At 38.2% G+C, this 18,476-nt stretch overlaps 1 protein-coding gene across 6 annotated transcripts in view; it reads right to left on the reverse strand.

Moving 5' to 3' along the window:
- The window catches only part of ENOX1 (ecto-NOX disulfide-thiol exchanger 1), a 357,615-nt gene that overhangs the window by 55,802 nt on the left and 283,337 nt on the right, over positions 1 to 18,476 (reverse strand). For all 6 annotated transcript variants that reach the window (XM_039716750.1, XM_039716752.1, XM_039716751.1 and 3 more), the window contains 2 exons: positions 11,236 to 11,342; positions 7,841 to 7,958 (listed from right to left, as the gene is read on the reverse strand). In XM_039716750.1, the coding sequence (XP_039572684.1) occupies positions 7,841 to 7,958; positions 11,236 to 11,342 (225 nt within the window). The remainder of the gene's footprint in view (positions 1 to 7,840; positions 7,959 to 11,235; positions 11,343 to 18,476) is intronic.

Below are 18,476 nucleotides of genomic sequence, written 5' to 3' on the forward strand. Positions count from 1 at the left end.
CTTAATGGAGGGGGATGAAGAAAATCAATATACAGAGCTTGCTTCTGCTCCCACTGAATTCAATGTGAGTTTCATTATTAACTGCAATGAGCAGAGGACAGAGTTCAGACTGTTTCATCACTTTGTGTTTGTTTATTTTTTCCCTTTTTATTCAACCTCCTAAGGTGAAATGTGTATTTTTATCTTATGTTTTAGAAAAATCCCATTTAAATAGAGCAATCCCCTATCAAACTGTAAGTTTACATGTTAGAAATGATGCCCTGTTTTATGAAACCTAATGAAAAATTATAGCCTGTATCCTGAATCAGGAAAGTTATAATAAAAGATATAGGATTTGAAATAAATTCTAATAACAAAATCATTTTTTTTCTTAAAAATATTTTCATTCCAATATGAAGCAAATAAAAGCAGTTTAGTTTTCACTGACTTGTAAAATATTGCTTTCAATGTACATTGTTTTCTCAATTACAAATAGATGGGATGCACCTGAGCTTCTTCTTGCTATTATTTTAATGCTATTTACACAAAATGAAATATGCTAAAATTATCTCCAAGAATTATAAGCATCATCTTCATTCCAACAACATGCTGTTAATTTTGTTCTAGCATGAATGCAAAACATATTTTAACATGCTGTCAAAAGGAGACATTAAGAATGTCAATAAAATAGCAGTAAAATAAATGTAAATTTAGACTGCTGTCACAAGTGGCTGCTTGGTTTTGTGAAGATGTTAGGTTGCTATAGCGTTTTCCATAGCAACTTTGCATCTTATTACATAAATAATCCCTCAGTGTCCTTAAAGCTTACTAAAAACAGGATTAAATCTATTCTCATATGTAATGATCCTGCATAAAACCTTATCAGTATGAAATACCCAGAAAACTTGATAAATTGTAATCTAGATAATGGTATTTCTGGCAGTGGAAAAGCATCAAAGCACAACAGACTTGTTTCGTAGTAAACAGGACATTCTCCTACACCCCATATTAGGAAAATGCCTTTGAAGTGCCTGTTTCCTCCAAAATTTGGAAGTCAGATTAACCCCTTCACTGCTGCATGCACAGGACCAGCAGAGACCTCCATCCCGCAGCCTGTGCATGACCTAGAGGAATTGGCCCAGTACCTGGGACAGGACAAGGCTGTCTTTATTCCCCAGGGAACTACCTTCAGCCCTGATTCATCAAGACTTTTCTGCTAAATTCAGGTGCACAAGAAGCATTATTAGAGGCAAATGGACTTAAAACCAGGGGCATAAAATTAGGCCCCTGCCTACATGCGTCCTGAACTTCAGCTTATTTTTGTAAAAGCTCTGGGAAAAATGGAATGCATTTTATGGTACAAAATTGGAGCCTGCCTGATGATAACAGCTCTGAACTGGCATGCTGTGAAAGACACTAGAGCAGACTTTTCCCAGCACAGAGGAAGTAATCATCTTGTGCTGCTTTCTAGTGATCACCCCTGATGGTTCCAGGGAGCAAAGCTGATTGTCTGCTGTGCCCAGAGCATTTCCATTCGAAGGGAAGTTACTCTGCTCACAGAGCTCAAAAGGGTTGTTCAGCTGTCTTCTGTGGCCAGAGAGGGGACTGTGTCACTACAGTGACAATTCAGAGTCCCACATTTTAAATATGTTCTTTTCTTTGAGTATGCTTCTAAAAGCAGGTTGGTGGTGTCTGTTGACAGGGTTTATTTGTTTATCACTGCAGGGCTGCTTATGATACCAGCTGTTTATGGCCCTGAAATGGTACCACTTTATTTAAGGAATAAAAAGCAATGCTATCCCATTAATTTCTAAGGTAAATACATTTTGTTATTTTACATTATGTTTATCAATAAGTGTTTTAAAGGCCAATTGGCAAATAATGGGTTTGTTAAATACCAATAAAATCTGATGCCAAAAATCTATGGGATGGAGAATAATGACAGAAAAATAAATCAGACTTTTGTTGGAAACAAAATCCCCCATAAATCCAAAAGGTTAGTCTTACAAGAAAGGAAGGGAGAATTATCTGATCTGTGAAATCACGAGGAAGAAGAAGACCTGACATGATATCTGCGGTGACACTTGTTCAGATGGAAACAAAGGAAAACCAAAGCTCAGCTCCACACAGCTGGGGCTTGGCGATTTCTATTCAAAGTTTTAACAATATAAAGCTTTCCTACCAGTTTAATCCACCTATAAACCATAGTTCCTGTTCTATATGTGTATCACTGCATTCATAAATGCCTCAAAGAAAGCAAAAAGAGGACTGAATTGCAGAGAAAAGATGAATAAGCATGACACAGATCACTTTGGTGTTGTTTCAGGCTTTCCTTGAAGACTTGCCAGGCTTGCAACTTTCAAGACAGACTTGTAAACAATATCCCGAAGACTGTTTTATGCTGTGTGGACCAGGGTGGGATTTTCAAATACTGAGTTTCACAAGGACTACACTCTTCTGTGAGGTGGACTGCCTGTGTCTTACTGCAAGTGACATAGCTGATGCTGCAAACAGGATAGATCAGTTCAGGACAGCATTAAAGATCCAACTTCAGTGTTTAAGTTTGGCACCTGCTTTAGGTATTTGTGAAAATGCTGCCATGGAGGATGTCCTCCCTAACTTGCAAAGCAGCACCAATCTTACGTGTTCAAACTGGGCTTGCCTTGCACAACTTGCAATTTGTTATTTGCACACAGCCTCTGAGATGTTATTAATGTACTTCATCAGAGGTTGTGCAATGGTGGTGAAATGCCCCAGGGCTCCAGTGTGTTTCCCTCCAGGCTATTGCAGTTCTGTTGAGCTGGAGGGAAGCCTCTACCAAGAAAATTATTTTCCACGTGGACAGAACAGGTAGTGGCTGAATGAAAGGAAGAACCATTGTCTCCATTTGATACTAGAGAACTGAGACAATACAAATTCATTGATTTGTCCAGGCAGGGTATGTTATGTAGCAGAGCTGGGTTTGGCATAGAGCTCTGGGATCCCAGTCAAACACTTTAATCACACAACTATCTTTCCTGCACCCCTCTCCAAGCACAAAGCATTTAATTCTTTTCCACAGCACCAGCTCTACTCTCCCACTGAAGCTGGATTTGCTAGAATTAATGGCATGTTTGTGTACTGCAAAAGCAAAAGATTAACCCACCTCCCCTTACAGTAAAATAACAGGCGTCTTGCAGGCATAAACCAAACTTCAGCTCTTCTTTACAAAACACATCTTTACTAATTCTTAAAATCACTTTTGAAGCTTTTACATGTGGTTCCTTACTCCCCGTGCCAGCAGGTGGGAGAGGAAGCATCCATAAATCCTGATCATTCTGAAGATTTTTGTATATCCTCTAGTCTCCAGCATTGAATCTCTTTTTTCTCCCTTGAGCTAATGCTCCAGTAGCTGCATCTTGACTTTCAAATATATTAACTGAGTTGCCAATCATTATTAAAATTTTTTTCTTAGCAATCTTCCAGCTTTACTTTAGCAATCCTCTTGTCTCTTTCAAACTCCAAAATCCACATTGCAGAAAAATCACTGTTTAAGGGCTGAATTTTGTGGGGGGAAAAAAAAAAGAAAAAAAAATTCACTCAGTCTCAGGTCAGCCTTTTTCCAGCTTTCCCTGGAATGCAAATGACTTTTAGTCTGTGAAACTGTGAGGATTTCTGGTACCCTAAGCACCTGTGGCAGTTTAACCAACTTACTGGATACCCTAGGGGGTTCTTCAGGCTATCCTTGCAGAAGTTTGAGATGGTCTCCAACGTAACAAACAAGTAGTGAAATTTTCCTTTTCCTTGAAGATTCAGCTTGCAGAATAGAGTAGGGTATTGACTAAGCCTGGGGAGAATAACCTGTAAAACACCTGGATTAGCAGGTCTGTGTGCAGGGGGCAGTGGCCCAGGCCTGCAGTGTTGACTAGGGGGTGGAAGACAGGTTTAGGAGATTGGAGATGCCAGTTCTCATTCCAGTTCTGCCTCTGAGTCACTGATATCAATAAATCAAATTCATGCATAGCTGGCAGAAGCACTATTTGCAGATGAAAGAAGAGGATTTGAGTCTAGAATGGAGCGACACAGTTTGCAACAAGTCCACATGGACCTCTTCCAATTGTTGCAAGACCAAATTTTCCCAGGTGAGTTTCTAACATGCATCATGATTTGATCTCTTGCATGATGTAATATCTGGCATGCCTCAAAATAAAATGCAAATTATTCTTAGGAATACCTTATTCATCCCCAGATGTTATTGTGCTCTAGGGTGTCAGCTACCTGTAACATTCCTCTGTTCCTGCTTGCAGCTGGGATAGAGTTAATTTTCTTCCTAGCAGCTGACGCAGTTCTGTTTTGGATTTAGTATAAGACTGTTGTTAACACACTGATATTTTAGTTGCTGCTAAATAGTGCTTTCTCTAAACCAAGGATTTGTCAGCTCCCCATGCTCTGCTAGTGAGAAAGTGCACAAAAAGCCTGGAGGGAGCATGGCTGGGACAGGTGACCCAAATTAGCCATAGGGGTATTCCACAGAGCTGTGAGTATGCTCTGTATATAAACTGGGGGCAGTTGGCCAGAAGGAGTAAATTAATGCTGGGAACAAGATAGGCATCATTCAGAGGGTGGTGAGCAATTGTGCATCACTTCTTTCTGTTGGATTTTATTTCCATATCTTTTTCCTTTTCATCGTAATTTCTACTACTACTACTACTACTATTATTAACAACATCATTATATTTTGTTCAATTATTAAGCTATCCTTCTGTCAACCCACAACTTAGTACTTTTTTTTTCTGATTCTCCTCCATATTGCACTGGGCTGGGGGAGTGAGCAAGCAGCTGAGTCATACTTAGTTGCCAGCTAGGTCAAACAACAACACTCTGAAACCCCAAGTCCAGCAACTCTGGACAAACATTTGAGCACAGAAGTACATCTTCACAGTCTCAGGGCTTAGAAGTGTTGCAGTATGTTTTCAAATTCTGGGGCTGGAATCCATCCTCTTTTTCTCAGGGTGATTAATAGGTTTATCTTCAGATATCCTAGAGGAAAGTTTTCATTCTAACTATCTAGCTGTGAGAAGATGTGATGCACTCAGTGTGTTTTCTTCTAGGAAAGAAGAAATTATGCTGGGAGATTCCTGAAACTGTGCTTTACTGAGACAGAATGAGGTCTTAGAACCCATTCTAAATTGTTGAATTAATTAAGCCTTTTTGTGCTAGCAGTGATTTAACCAGGTGAACCACTGAAAAAAAGACCTGACACAGGTATTTGAAGCCTGAGGGAATCTCTGCCACTTATTACAGCTTTGGGGCCATAACTTCCCAACAGTCTTGCTCACACTGTCAAAAAGTGCAGGCTGAAAAATAATGTCCTCAAGAAAATTGTTGGAATGGCAGAAAACGCATTGCAGAGCTCTGGAACCATACAAATCAATTAATCATGTCTCATTGCTTCAGCTACTTTTGGGTTTAGACTTTTAAAACTTTATGTGTGCATGCTGTCCTTGAATTGAAGAGGCACAATACCTTCATGTTATTCAAGTCTTGCTCTTCCCAAGAAAGTTCTTAGGGAATTTTTTTTTTTTTAAAGGGGTTAAAAATAAACACAGTGACAATGTTTTCTTACTGTGCAAGATGGTTTCTTTGTGACAAAAGACTCTTTAAAGATATTCTTCATACAACAGAAGTTACTGTGAATACAAATAGCCACTCCAGTGAGATAAAGTGGTGGTTCTGGAATGATGTACTTAGAGAGAAAAAAAAAAGAGAAAGAGAAGGCATCTAACACAAATAGTAATTAAAAAAAACACCAGAAGAAGGAAAGAAGAATCACATTTCTGTACATAAGAGTAATAATAATAAAAGTACCTTTTCAGTTTATTTTTCATTTACCAATGTTTTATACCTGATAACTCTTTTCCAACTCTCTCTTCCAACTCTCTCTTCCAACTCTTGGTTTAATTCCAAGTTCCCTCTATTGTCATTGACGGAAGAACCAAATGCACTTGCTTTAACTGAGAGTGTAGTGTTGAAAGAAGAACATTAATTTGAGAACTGGATGACTATGTATGCAGCAGGATGGATCAACTCCACTGAGTTTAAGAGGATGATGAATGGTACAACAAACAATGATGGACACATACTCAAGTGGATTCATATTGCTAAATTTTGATTTAGAATGCAACACATTACTGGGTTTGCTCAAGTGCCCACATTGTAACAATACAAATAACTTGAAATTGTTTGTGATAGAATACTGTAGAAATCTCAGACAGCAAAACTTTTGACAGTAATGTCTTTTTTCATGCATGAAAACCAAACATGCTTTACTATCCGTGGTGTTACAAAATAAATGACCAGCTCTGCCCTAAGCATGCATATGTTAAACCTGCTGAATTGGTAAGTATTGCAGTTCAAAACATTCCTGCATCTCTTCTGGTATGCAGGCTATATGTATTTCTGGCTCTACCTTCCTGTTGTTAATTCTAGTGACTTTTCTCCATGAGAGTGGACACAGTCGATGTAAAATGATTAGATAGTCATAAAAATTGCTGATTTCTAGCAATTCCTGGTCTGTACTGACCTACTGTCTCAGCTTCAAACACTTTGCTAATGGCATCAAGAAAATAAAAAAATAAGCCTAGCAAAAATTAAGGGTGCTCTTTATGGGTTTTATTGTTGCATTTTTCTTCCAGGAAAAAATATTAAATCTTCCCTCAAGAGAGATGTCACAGTAAAAATTTATTTGCTAGAATGACTTTCGTTCCTTTGGTCTTTACTTCTGAGGCCCTTCAATCTCACACAGTATCTTGTCACAGAAGGAGCCAAAGAGTTCTTCTCTCCTTGTAAGTAAGGTTGAATCCACACCTTTCAACTGGCATACAAATGCCAAGAAATAGAGGAATGCATATATCCAGATCATGTTACCAGTTAGTCAAGGTTGAATTCACACCTTTCAACTGGCATACAAAGACCTGAAATCAATGAATGGACAAAGTGCTTGTCTTTCTTATTATGGTGTCTGTATGAAAAGGACTAGATCAGGATTACCCTAGTGGGGACTCTCAGTTTATTTCCATATTATTCCTTTCCTTCTTTATTTTTCTGAAAGTTCACTGCTGCCCGGCAGTTTCTAGTCATGCTTTGGCTTCAGCTCCTGAAAATTTCATTCTTTATATGAGTGTTTAAACAAGCAAACCCTTGTGAGCAACCCACAAATTATTGGCCAATGCCAAGAAATAGAGGAATGCATATATCCAGATCATGTTACCAGTTAGTAACTCTGGCAGCTCCTGAGCCACCTATTGGTGTCCATCCTGGATAGCAGAGTATTTGCAGAAGGCTGAAAAAGCTGTTTTTCTTACTCACATTACATGCACCCTTGTTCTTGGACTCAAGATAGCCATCTAATGAGTGTCTAATTCATGCAGAATGCAGTACCATACTGTGAAATATTGTGAATTGTAAGGGCAGTATGAAACAAAAAACGCTCCACAGTTAAAATGCTATTTCTTATAGAGATTAGAGATTGTTATGTCTTTGTTGCAAAGAAAGGTACAGCTTGGAGAATACTGACCAAAGTATAACTTGAACTGGTCCCATAATAAAACATCATTTCTACCATGGAATGAAATGCTGTCATGCAAAGCTGCAGAGAGTGCAGTAAGGAAACATAATGCTCCAGCCAAGGGCAGAACTAAAGAATTTTCATTATTATAGAACATAGCAGGTGACAGACATCTCCTAGAGACATCTTGCATCATTCAAATAACTAATTTATGAGGGTTTAAAATAAGATACTGTCTTATATAATCAGGTATTAAAATGTCACTTCTCATACGTTTTTGTTTGCTTTTACTAAAACAACATTGCATATATTTACCTGAATCATCTACTCTCAGCTTTTTACTGGGATTGTCACCACTGTCATCATCGGACATTTCCATCTCCTCTTCCCGGCGGATTCCCATGAGCTGTTCACTGTGAGCATTTCGGAGCTCCTAAAAAGCAAAATTACCTTTTGTCAGTATTAACGTCCATAAAGCTATTATGCATTATTTAGTATCTGTTTTTAATACTGATCTGATTTTAATTATACATAATTTATCATTGTAATCATATTTATTTGTATATGAATATTTATAAAACAAGAAGCACAGGGAATTATTCCTGTGAAAGAACTGAGTTTATCAAAAGTAACATTCAGGGAAAACAAGAGAAAAAGTGACTTTCCCTGTTGAGTGATCTTAAGGCCTGACAAACATAGGAAAAATGTTTTAACAGCAGGGATAATACTTAAAACTGGTGTATAAAGCAGACTGATTGTCAGCTTTCTTAAGGGCTAGCTAATTCTTGCTTCCTTCTGCCACTTGGGGTACGATTCATTTGGCCAAATGTAGGTGTCTCCAACACACAAAGTTTTATAAACTAAAAGGCATCCTTAAAGTGCCTTGTTCTCTCTGCTGATTGCGAAGGGAGCTGAGTGCAGACAGTGCAGAAGAAGAGCTGTGCATTTGTAAGCACCTAACGCTGGTCAAAGGAATCTCACCCTCTGTCCCTATGCCCAGATTGCCTTGGATTTAAAAGACCTGGTCCCACAATGCTGGCCTGAAAATCCTTGCATCTTGATCCAAAAGGAGTGGCAGCAGGGACAGCTCGGTCTCCGGGTGACTGCTGCAAGGGCAGGCAGGCATCCCCTGCACATGTCACCAGGAAAAGGATCAGCAGGCACGCGGGCTTTGTAGGAGTCTAGACGGTCTTTGTTCTGGGTAGAAAAGCTGGCGCGGGTGTAGCGGCTGCCTTTTTAATGGCAGCACTGAGAAGATTGAGAGGACTCTATTTTGTCCTAATAATCCTGTCAGGTGTAACATGAGGATGCTGCACTGTGATTAGTGTAGGCTTTGTCCACCCGCAGACAGCTAATTTTTCTGCCAACAAAGAGCTTAATTCCCAAACAGGTGGTTTGAAGTCTTTGAAACAAGGGAGAGTCGTGTGGTAGGAGGAGACAGCATTGAGGAGTCCGACAACAGCTCTGTGCAATTAACAATAATCTGTCAGAGAGGTGCTGCGTGAAAAAAAGGGAAGGCGTTTCTCTTGAGCTGTACCCTTGGCTCATCGGCAGATCTCAAATATTCTGAAAAATGTATCTGTACTCATTAATTCCAGCAAAGGCAAGGAACATAATTAGTGGGTGTTTTACAGGGGAATAATTTCAAATTAAAAAAAAAATAAAATTAAAAGGCTAAATTGTCAACCAGTGTCTAATGAAACCAGAAGCATCTCTGGAAGAAATTGGCAAGACATTTCTGAATTCTTTAGTGGAAAAGGCCCCCTCCACATTTTCCTGGGGAAGGATACTGCATATATGAGCAGACATCCTCTTACATTTACTCCTCATTAGTGGACGAATGTTCTTGTTGCATCAGTGTCTACATTATCAGCAAAGTCAATGATTTTCTATGGGGAATGTCTATGTGTATGAGTCTTTTCTTTGCCTTGGGTTTCTAGCAAAGCTTTACTAAATTCAGGAAGAAACTGGAAGATGATCAAGTAATTAAACAAATCAGTAGATAGTATCATGGTTAGAAGCTACAATTGCAATAAAATATACCATTTGGTTTATTTCCATCACATTTCATATCTGAAAAACAGGCATTTCCGAAATGTATTGGTTTAGCTAGATGATATACATAATTTTGAATTGTTTTAGCCGTTGTCTCTTAAAATCAAAAGGCAGTAATTTTTGAAAAAAATGAGTAGAGAATTAACATTTCTGAAAAGTCCAACTCTTACACATTTCAGTTTATTAAATATTTAGAAACCAGCAAATGAATGACACACCACATCCCTTTACAGAAAGTTAGTTTAAGAAGGGATGATCTTAATATAATTAAAGTAATCTACTAGCAAATAATATTTTCATATGTCTCTAAAAGATAAGACAAAGATCAATCCCCAACTTCCCAACTTTCAATTGAACAAAGGCATTATCCACTATGTATATGAAATATTTGTGAACAAAATGCAAAATACAGTTTATACTAATAAATTATGCTAACATTTTATTTTAAGTGTCCCATTATTGAAGTAGTTTTGTATTCACCATAACAGGACTGATAATAAAGTATTCATTTGGTATTCATGTAGATGTTACATTTAGTGCCATTGGTATTCAACTGTAATTTAGCATTAGTTAATGGACACTTAAAATGTTATCCAAATGATTTATATCACAGCACTTCAGTGTTTCTCAAACTAAGTGTACAACACTTATTTTACAAGTGTACTACAAAATAATTAAATAAGTGCACCTTACCTTCTAAAGTTTTTATTCTGAGACAGAGAAAAATCATTTAGAGGACTGTGATAGTAACAATCAACACACTGTACCACATGGCAGTAAACCAAGTGTATGTAAATTGCTCATATTAAAATTTAAAAAAAAAGGAAGAGGAAAGAAGGAAGGAAAACAAAGACAGCGGTACTTACTTTTTAAAATACAGGCTCATAGCGTATATACTGAATTAAAATCGAAAGCTGGATGACCAAAACACAGGATGAGGTCTAGCACTTCCTTTGCTGCCACTCACAGCAAGGGGAGTTAGAATCCCATTTCCTCTGCTCATGCTTATGACAGTCACACATGCATGGTCCCACACTGCTAACTATGTGTGGTTGTATGATTACATTTATACTGGTTTCTTTGCAAGCATAAGACTTAGAATCAACATAAGTGATGTATCTACTTTTTTAAAGATAAACATAGAACAAATGGGAAGGAATAGGGTACAGTTACGGACTTAATATTCTGAAGTCATTATTTAGGAAAGTAATTTTTTATTTTATTTTCACTCAAAGTCATCTTATAATGATCATAAGATGGCACAGTGGAAAAAAAAATCTTTGCCACAGAATTCTTCTTTAAAAAACAGATCACGTTGACTCCTAAATTCATTATTTGAAAATATTGTTCCTAATTTCACTATGTCAGTTCATTATTTTAGATAGTAAACATAATCTTCTAATGATTTCCCAAATTTTGCATGAAAAATAAAAACACATTGCTCCCTGTCTTCATGTTATTTAATGACTATTACCATAATGAGAGCAATGGGAGCAATTCATACAGTAGACGAGACTGCAAACGGCCAGTTGATTAACAGCTAAAATGGTAGCTGTAAATATTGCCAAATACGCTATGTCCAGCTACAATCACACTCGTTCTGTGTCAATCCAGCTGTGAGATGATGGATAGAAAGTAAAAATAAAATCACCAACCTCAGAATGCTTTCGCCAAATGTCTATGTTCTTTCGCTGGGCTTTCGAGAAATGGTCCCAAGCTTTTTGTCTGGTAGAAGCGTTGAAAACGGCGACAATCTGCTCAACTTTGGTGAACAAGGAAGTCAAACAAGACAAGCAATTTATGTTGTGATCACTATAGAGAAGCAAAGCAAAGACACTAGGAGTCTATGGATGATGTCATTACTGAAACGACATCATCAATATCCATCCAATGATGTGTCTTTCGTACTTACATTTTATCAATGTTGGAGATGTCTCCCTTCAAGTCTGTCTCCATAACTTTAGTCTACACAATTCTTAACTATGCACCAAGAACCAGGCATGCAGCTGCTTCCCCATGGTGTCTGCTACCACTCCCTGTGCTAGCACACACCGTTGCGTGTGTGGCAGTAGGTGTGTGCCACAGAAATGACCCTTGAGACATCCACCTGACACGTGTTTTCCCACGGACTGCGTGTGTGGCAGTAGGCGTGTGACCACAGAAATGACCCTTGAGACATCCACCTGACACGTGTTTTCCCACGGCAGCAGCGTACAGACAAGTGGGCTGCACGGACAGAAGCGTGGAGGACAGGCAGGCTCTGCTTTGAAGGGTGACTATCTGATAGTGGGAACCTGTCAGCAGGTGGGAAAGGCTAAACCTCCCACCTGGAGAAGGCTAAAGCTACCTACAGGTACATCAACCCTGCACTCTGTGGCTGCAGCTGCTGCTTCTCCTCCACTCAATATCAAAGGGCTCACCTGTGGTAGATCAAAGCTGTCTCCATGGCCTATGTATGGTTATTTACATGAACAGACACTTTTTCTTTCATATAAAGTGAAGAACAGATGTGAAATGGGCTTCCCTCATTCAACTCTAATGAATTTGTTCGGAAGCCAAATGTTAATATTTCCATCAGTTTTCTAGGATAATTAAGATCCTCAAGTTTTTAGCTATTTGTTCATCTCAGTGGAGAAAGCTTTTCTATCAACACTTTTCTTTCTCATCACTTCAGTTGCAAGTAAAATTGTCTTCCACAACAGTGACCTGCCTAAAAATGATTTGGCCAAAATGTAAGTCACCTTGATCTCAGCACAATTAACTGAAGAAAACACCAAGAAATCCAGATTTTCTACAAACAATATCGACTGTGCTCATGCATGAGCAGCTGTGACAACCTATGAAGTCAAACTTTAAAATGCTTCAACTCATTGACAAGTTTCTTTGCTATCTATCTCTTTAGATTCCTGGGTGGAAACAATGTCCTTTCTTTATAAAGTTGCAGCTTGCAGCAATTCTTGCTCCTCTCACTGAAAAGTGGTGGCGAGAGTGCTATAACACCCTCTGCCCTGATCTCTTATCTTGCTGATCTAGAGCTTCTCTCATTCTTCCCTTAAGTCAGAGATGTAGAGAATGTTATTATACATAGCAACCTATCCTTCCTAAAATGGCGAGCTCACCTACTGAAGCAATATCTTTCACCTCTAGAACGGAAAGTAAATCTCTCTCACTTGAGCACATTTCTTCTATACTCTGTTTTTTACCACTTTTGAAGGCTGCTTTCAGATTCCAGAAAATTACAACATTTTTAATGGAAGTTTTTATTTCAGGGATGATTAATTGCCTTCTAAAATCACAGAAAATAATTGTAGTTCATTTTCTTTTAAAATTAATACATATAGGTAGCTTACAATAAAGAAAGTGTTTCACACCTACAGGGATGATCTTATCCATTTGTAATCCATTCAACTTTTAAAGGTAGATGTGATAATTTCAGCCCATTAGAACTTGCTTAGACTAAAGCGTGGATGTATCAAGGAAGTAATGCTGTGTATATTTTTTCAATTAATTTGAAAAGAATGAAAATGGTAAAGCACTCTTTTATTATGTGTATAGAAATTGAAGCTAGAATTTAATTACTGTCATTCTGTTGATGACCCAGGTGCTCAGAAAATTTTGCTTAATTAACAATCTGTTTTCAGTTTGCAAGTGGAAATTCAAGTAGAAAAGATTCACAAAGATATGAAGAAGAGCTGGTTTGCCATTTTCTACTAATAAGTATTAATAAGATCATCTGAATTTTGAAAAACATTTGAACTTTAAAGTGTTTAATTTCCATTATGTGAACAGGTGCTAAGATTTATCAAAAGTCATTATCTGATAATTTCAGAAACTTTCCTCAATGGACTCACAAGCTAGGAAGATACCATAGCTTCTTGTATAACTGCAGTAGACAAAGTGAATACTAAAAGGATCTTACTCATTACCTAACTTTTTGGAATTAAAAAAGTGATGAGAGGTAGGATAGTATGAGTACAACATGCTAAAAATCAGGACATTTGAAGAAACTTTATGAAACAGGTAGCAAGGGATAATAAAAAGGAAGATGCAGAGGAGAATACTAAATGAGTACGTATCAAGGACCAACATAGCAGTGCTCTATTCAAACAAAGTATCAATGTATGTACAACAATTTCAATATTCACAGCGATCTAGGCTATGAAGCTTTGCAAATTCCAGCATAAAAGGTCTCCAAGAATTACATTGGAGCTAAACAGCAGCCAAGGCCATGGTTTGACAGTACAGGGAAGTGCATCCACATCTTTTTGTACTGCACCAAAATCCTGCATTCACGTGCTATGAGATGGCAATTCAACGTAAACCTGCTCTGCCACATTTGTTCTTGTTGCACCAAGACTCATTTGTTTTCCCATAGGTACCCTGGAAGCCTAAAGCTGGCATAATGCTTGTGCTCTGTGAAACTGGAAGACAAGACATGATGTACCCACAGCTGATCAGGATCAAATTTGTATGGGTAAGTGATCCAGCAGCACTCAGCCCAGAAGGATGGTAGATTGACCCCTAAGGAGAAGCCATGAAAGGTTTATATTAACTGACAAACCCCCAAGTTAACTAATTTTTTGTCTGTGTCTGGGTAAAACCTGGCCAAAAGAGGCCCCAGATTTTGGGCTGATATCTTCATAATCTGAGTCTCACTGCTGACCATGGTTTTCAGATTATTTCTGATCTCCAGGAAGAAATTTCCAAAACTATATAACAGGTCATATCTATCTCTCCAAGGCACCTTGAACTCCAGAATGCACTGTAGTGTCAACTGTGACTGGTAAGTAGAATTATCAAGTAACATGAAATATTCATTGTCAAACATCTGTTAGTGAGTTCTATGCTATATCAAATTTTCATTGACCATATGCAAAGCTATTTCCTTACTAAATTAGGATTTAAAAAACCACATTGTTCTGGAAGGGTCCATAACATGTCATGTTTTTCCCATCAATATAGCTTACAGGATGTAAGTAATTGCATCTTTCCTAATGACTTATTCTGTGGCTGCTAATTTACACGGCATGCTTCGGACAAAGGATTATTATCTAATTGTTTTTCTGCTGTGTTATAAATAGCTAGAAAGACCCAAATAACTAAACCTAGAGTGATATGCAAGTGCAAGCCACTTTATTAGAGGTGCCAGCTCATAGTAAGTATATTAATAGGAAGTTTAAGACTCGGTTTCTGCTGCCATAAACAATGCTACCTGGAAAAAATATTGCTATCAAGTATAAATGTAAAAACAACCAGAAAAACTAGGAAAAAACTGCAAAAATCCCTTAAACAATGCCTGCAGAACTTGCATAGAAGATTGCATGAAATAGAAAACTAGAACATCTCCAGGGCAAGAAAATATTTGACACAGGGTATTTGAAAATTGTACTACCAAAGAAAAACAGAAATAAATGAGAACCAAAGTGTAGCCTCCCCTGCAGATGAAGAGGTAGAGAGAATACTTCTGCTCTGCATTACATTTATCAAGCAGTCTATTTTAAATACATGATTGAGTGAAGGCTGAAATTTATCTCTGGGTTCAAGAGTTAGGAAGTACTCAATTTTTCCTTTGCTTATTACATTACAAACTGCCATGCATATTATTTTATGCTATATATTATGATATACATAATTTTTAATAGAAAAAGAAACTAAATAGAAACAAAAAAATGTGTTAGAATAAAAACAAAAGTCTTGGATGGCAGATAAAATAATCGGATTTCATGTAGAATTTTACTCCCAATCCCACCAATTAAGGGCGCAGGATGAAAAGGGCTTTGCACTAAATTACTGCAAGTGTCAGAGTAGAATATATGGCAATTTAGCACAGAAAAATTCTGTAAGAGTGTGACAGTTGACATGAAGGGTAAAAGAAAAATTCAACCCATAAAATTACAGTGTAAAGGAAACTGTTACAGTAAATGTATAACACACTTTTCAAATACAGAGTCTCAGCACAGGGAGGATATAGAGTTGGCGTGGTTTGGGTCAGAAGCCCTGTTGCTGAATTCTGACTAAGCTGCAGTCTGCCAATCGATTTGGCTCCAAGCCCAGCAAACCAAGGAATTACAGTAGTCAAGGCTAGATGCTGTAGTGAATGAATTAGAGTCTCCAGGTCAGTTTTGGATATGGAACAGAATATTTTTGGCAACAGTCCTGAAAGGCATTTGGTAATGAGCTGAACAGAACTTAGCATTAAGTCCAAGGCTAAAATTGTGCATAGGTAAATGTCATGTGACATTGGTAAAATAAATGGTAGACAGATTGCAGAGTAATGAAACATGTATTATTTTAATTCATTTGAGCCAAACACTCATTCTTTTAGTTATGGTACTACTTACTTTTAAAAAAGAATTTGTCTTTCTCACTTTTAGATCTGAAAACCTGCAGCCTCTCCCTGTTACTCAATTCACATGCCACAGACGGAGAAACAGATGTGATTGCCTTTGACTAGCAGAGGAAAACATAAGAGTTGGAAATATCACCCTGGGGAAGACTGAAGATAATGCAAGGGATGGGTCCTAAAGTAAAGCATACCACAGCTGGATATATAAGCAAAGGCCATTACAGATTTGTATAATGAAGATACAGGTTTTGACAGCTGTGCAAAATGCCTCATCTGCCACTCCGCTTTGTTTTTGGTTTTGTTGCGGTTTTGTGTTTGCCTGTGTTTTTTAAAAAAACTTTTAAAAATGTATAGTTATCTGCAACTCCATGAGAGAAGTTTGGTCTGCATGCTGACCAGATGCCTGTAGGTTCCTTAAGACATGGTGTTAAGACATAGCACGATAAAGGAGAAAACCATAGGACTTCACTATTTTATCCCCAAATTCCACCTTTTTGGACAGACCAAGAGAATCTGCAGTGATTTATCTCCCAAATCGTTTTGCTGTGTGGGCGGCCAGCTTGCAAGTATGACATTCTTCAACCTGCCTTTCTACCAATAACTACATCTGTCCTAGCAATCAAAACCAACCAGGGACCATTCTTGTTCCCTGAAACCAACGGGCACAACACGCTGAGTGTCCCTGAAGCAACAGTGCTTCTCTCTTCCCAAAAAGATGCATTCCTGGGAAACGCCTTGCCTACATCAAACTCTAAACTGTATCACATTTTGTGGGAAAACTCTAGCTGATCCAGAGCAACAACTTTCTAACAGCTGAACAGCATGGGCCAGCCTGCCCTAGCTCAGCTTAATTTAATCCTGCAGACAGAGTCAGGGGGGTCATCCTTTACTAGCAGTCTCACCTCTTCTGCTCTCATCCTGGTACAGAGGTCTCAGCAGTGCAGACAGCAATTACAAGACTTACCAGAGGAAGAAGGATGTTTTCCTCCTACCCTGTCTCACCTACCTGAATACTGGAAAGAATGTCATCTCTCTAGATTATTTCTACATTTCCCTTTGACTAGGACTACAGCATTTGAGACCACCAGGGTGTTTATCTGGGTTCATGCTTGGTCCCTTTTCCTGTTCCATCTGACTCAGACTGGCCCAAGTCAATCTGCTTGTGTGAGTTATTGAGAGGCTGAGTGAATGTCGATAGTCTATACCTGGGTGATGCAGGAAGAACTCCATCTGACTCAGACTGTCCCAAGTCAATCTGCTTGTGTGAGGCTGAGTGAATGTCGATAGTCTATACCTGGGTGATGCAGGAAGAAACACTACTTTCTAATAAAATAAGGAGGTCCTTCCACATAGACAAATTAAAAAAAAAAGTATTTATACCACAACACTTATTATAACCCCATGTCTTTTAAGAATATAAAACCCCTGTGTCAGCAGCCATTGTTTTCCTTTCTCCTTCTTTCAGGTAAGGAATCCAGTGGGGAACAGTGAAAGAGGGAGCAGTATGGGTATACTAATAGTACTCAATTTACAGGATTCATACTGAACCTGTGCAGTAACTTGTCTGAGGTATGTATATCAACAACTGATAGTTCTAGAAATGGAACGCTCCCTGTTAAACTTTGAAATAAAAAAACCCCAATTTAATTAAAGAGAGCCCAGTTTGCCCTGCAAGGTATTGCTAGAAAATCTGTCTACAATTTAAGCTTTGAAAATCTTTCAGGTTATGAAACTGTGGTTTAATTTACAACAGAGAAACTGACAGCTTGGTGTAACTACAAGAGCTGGCGCCGCGCCATGCGATAAATCACTTGGACTCAACAAGACCACTTCACCTTCATGTCATTTCTCAACAAACAGGAGCCTGACATCAGACCAGCACAGCACAGGAGGGCAAATACAAACGCACAGTACCTGCTCTTTCAATGCCACCATCTTACATTATGGAATGGTCTTTATGGATCTTCTGTTGACAACCAGAAAAAAACCTAGAAAAACCTCATCTGCCCCCCACCAACTCAAAGGAAGATGAAGTGAATGCTGCTTTCTTCATCAGCTTGACAAGATTATAAACTATTCCCAAAGTACTGCAGTTAATTAGCTATTCCTTCTTTTATTTATTGTTAGGCACAGCTTTCTTTTTAGTTCTCAGATTTAAAAATAGCAAAAGTGGGAACCACCATTTTTCGTAAATCTGCCTGAAAAGAGAACTCCCACGGAACTCTGCAATATAGGAACATAATAAATGACATTAAGGCATCACAGGTCCCATTAAGCGAAGTAATAATTATGCAGGAATCTTGCAGATTAAAATGTTCCTAGGAGATCAGGTTTTTGGGGCATCATATGGTTTATTTTGCTGAAGAAAATGGGTAAGGGTGTGGATGAGGTGTCTCACATACTTCAGGTGTGAAATTTACTTCTCCGTAGCCATACCTTATGTTCTCTTGCCTGCCATGACTTCTTCCTTCTGTATTTTTGTTCTTTCTGTGTGTGTCCATCTTTTTCTCCCACACAGTCTATCCCTTTCCAAAACTATTTTCTTGCCCC

This window comes from Passer montanus, unplaced genomic scaffold (genome assembly GCF_014805655.1).
Source record: "Passer montanus isolate IOZ18808 unplaced genomic scaffold, ASM1480565v1 scaffold36, whole genome shotgun sequence".
Classification (NCBI taxonomy): Eukaryota; Metazoa; Chordata; class Aves; order Passeriformes; family Passeridae; genus Passer; species Passer montanus.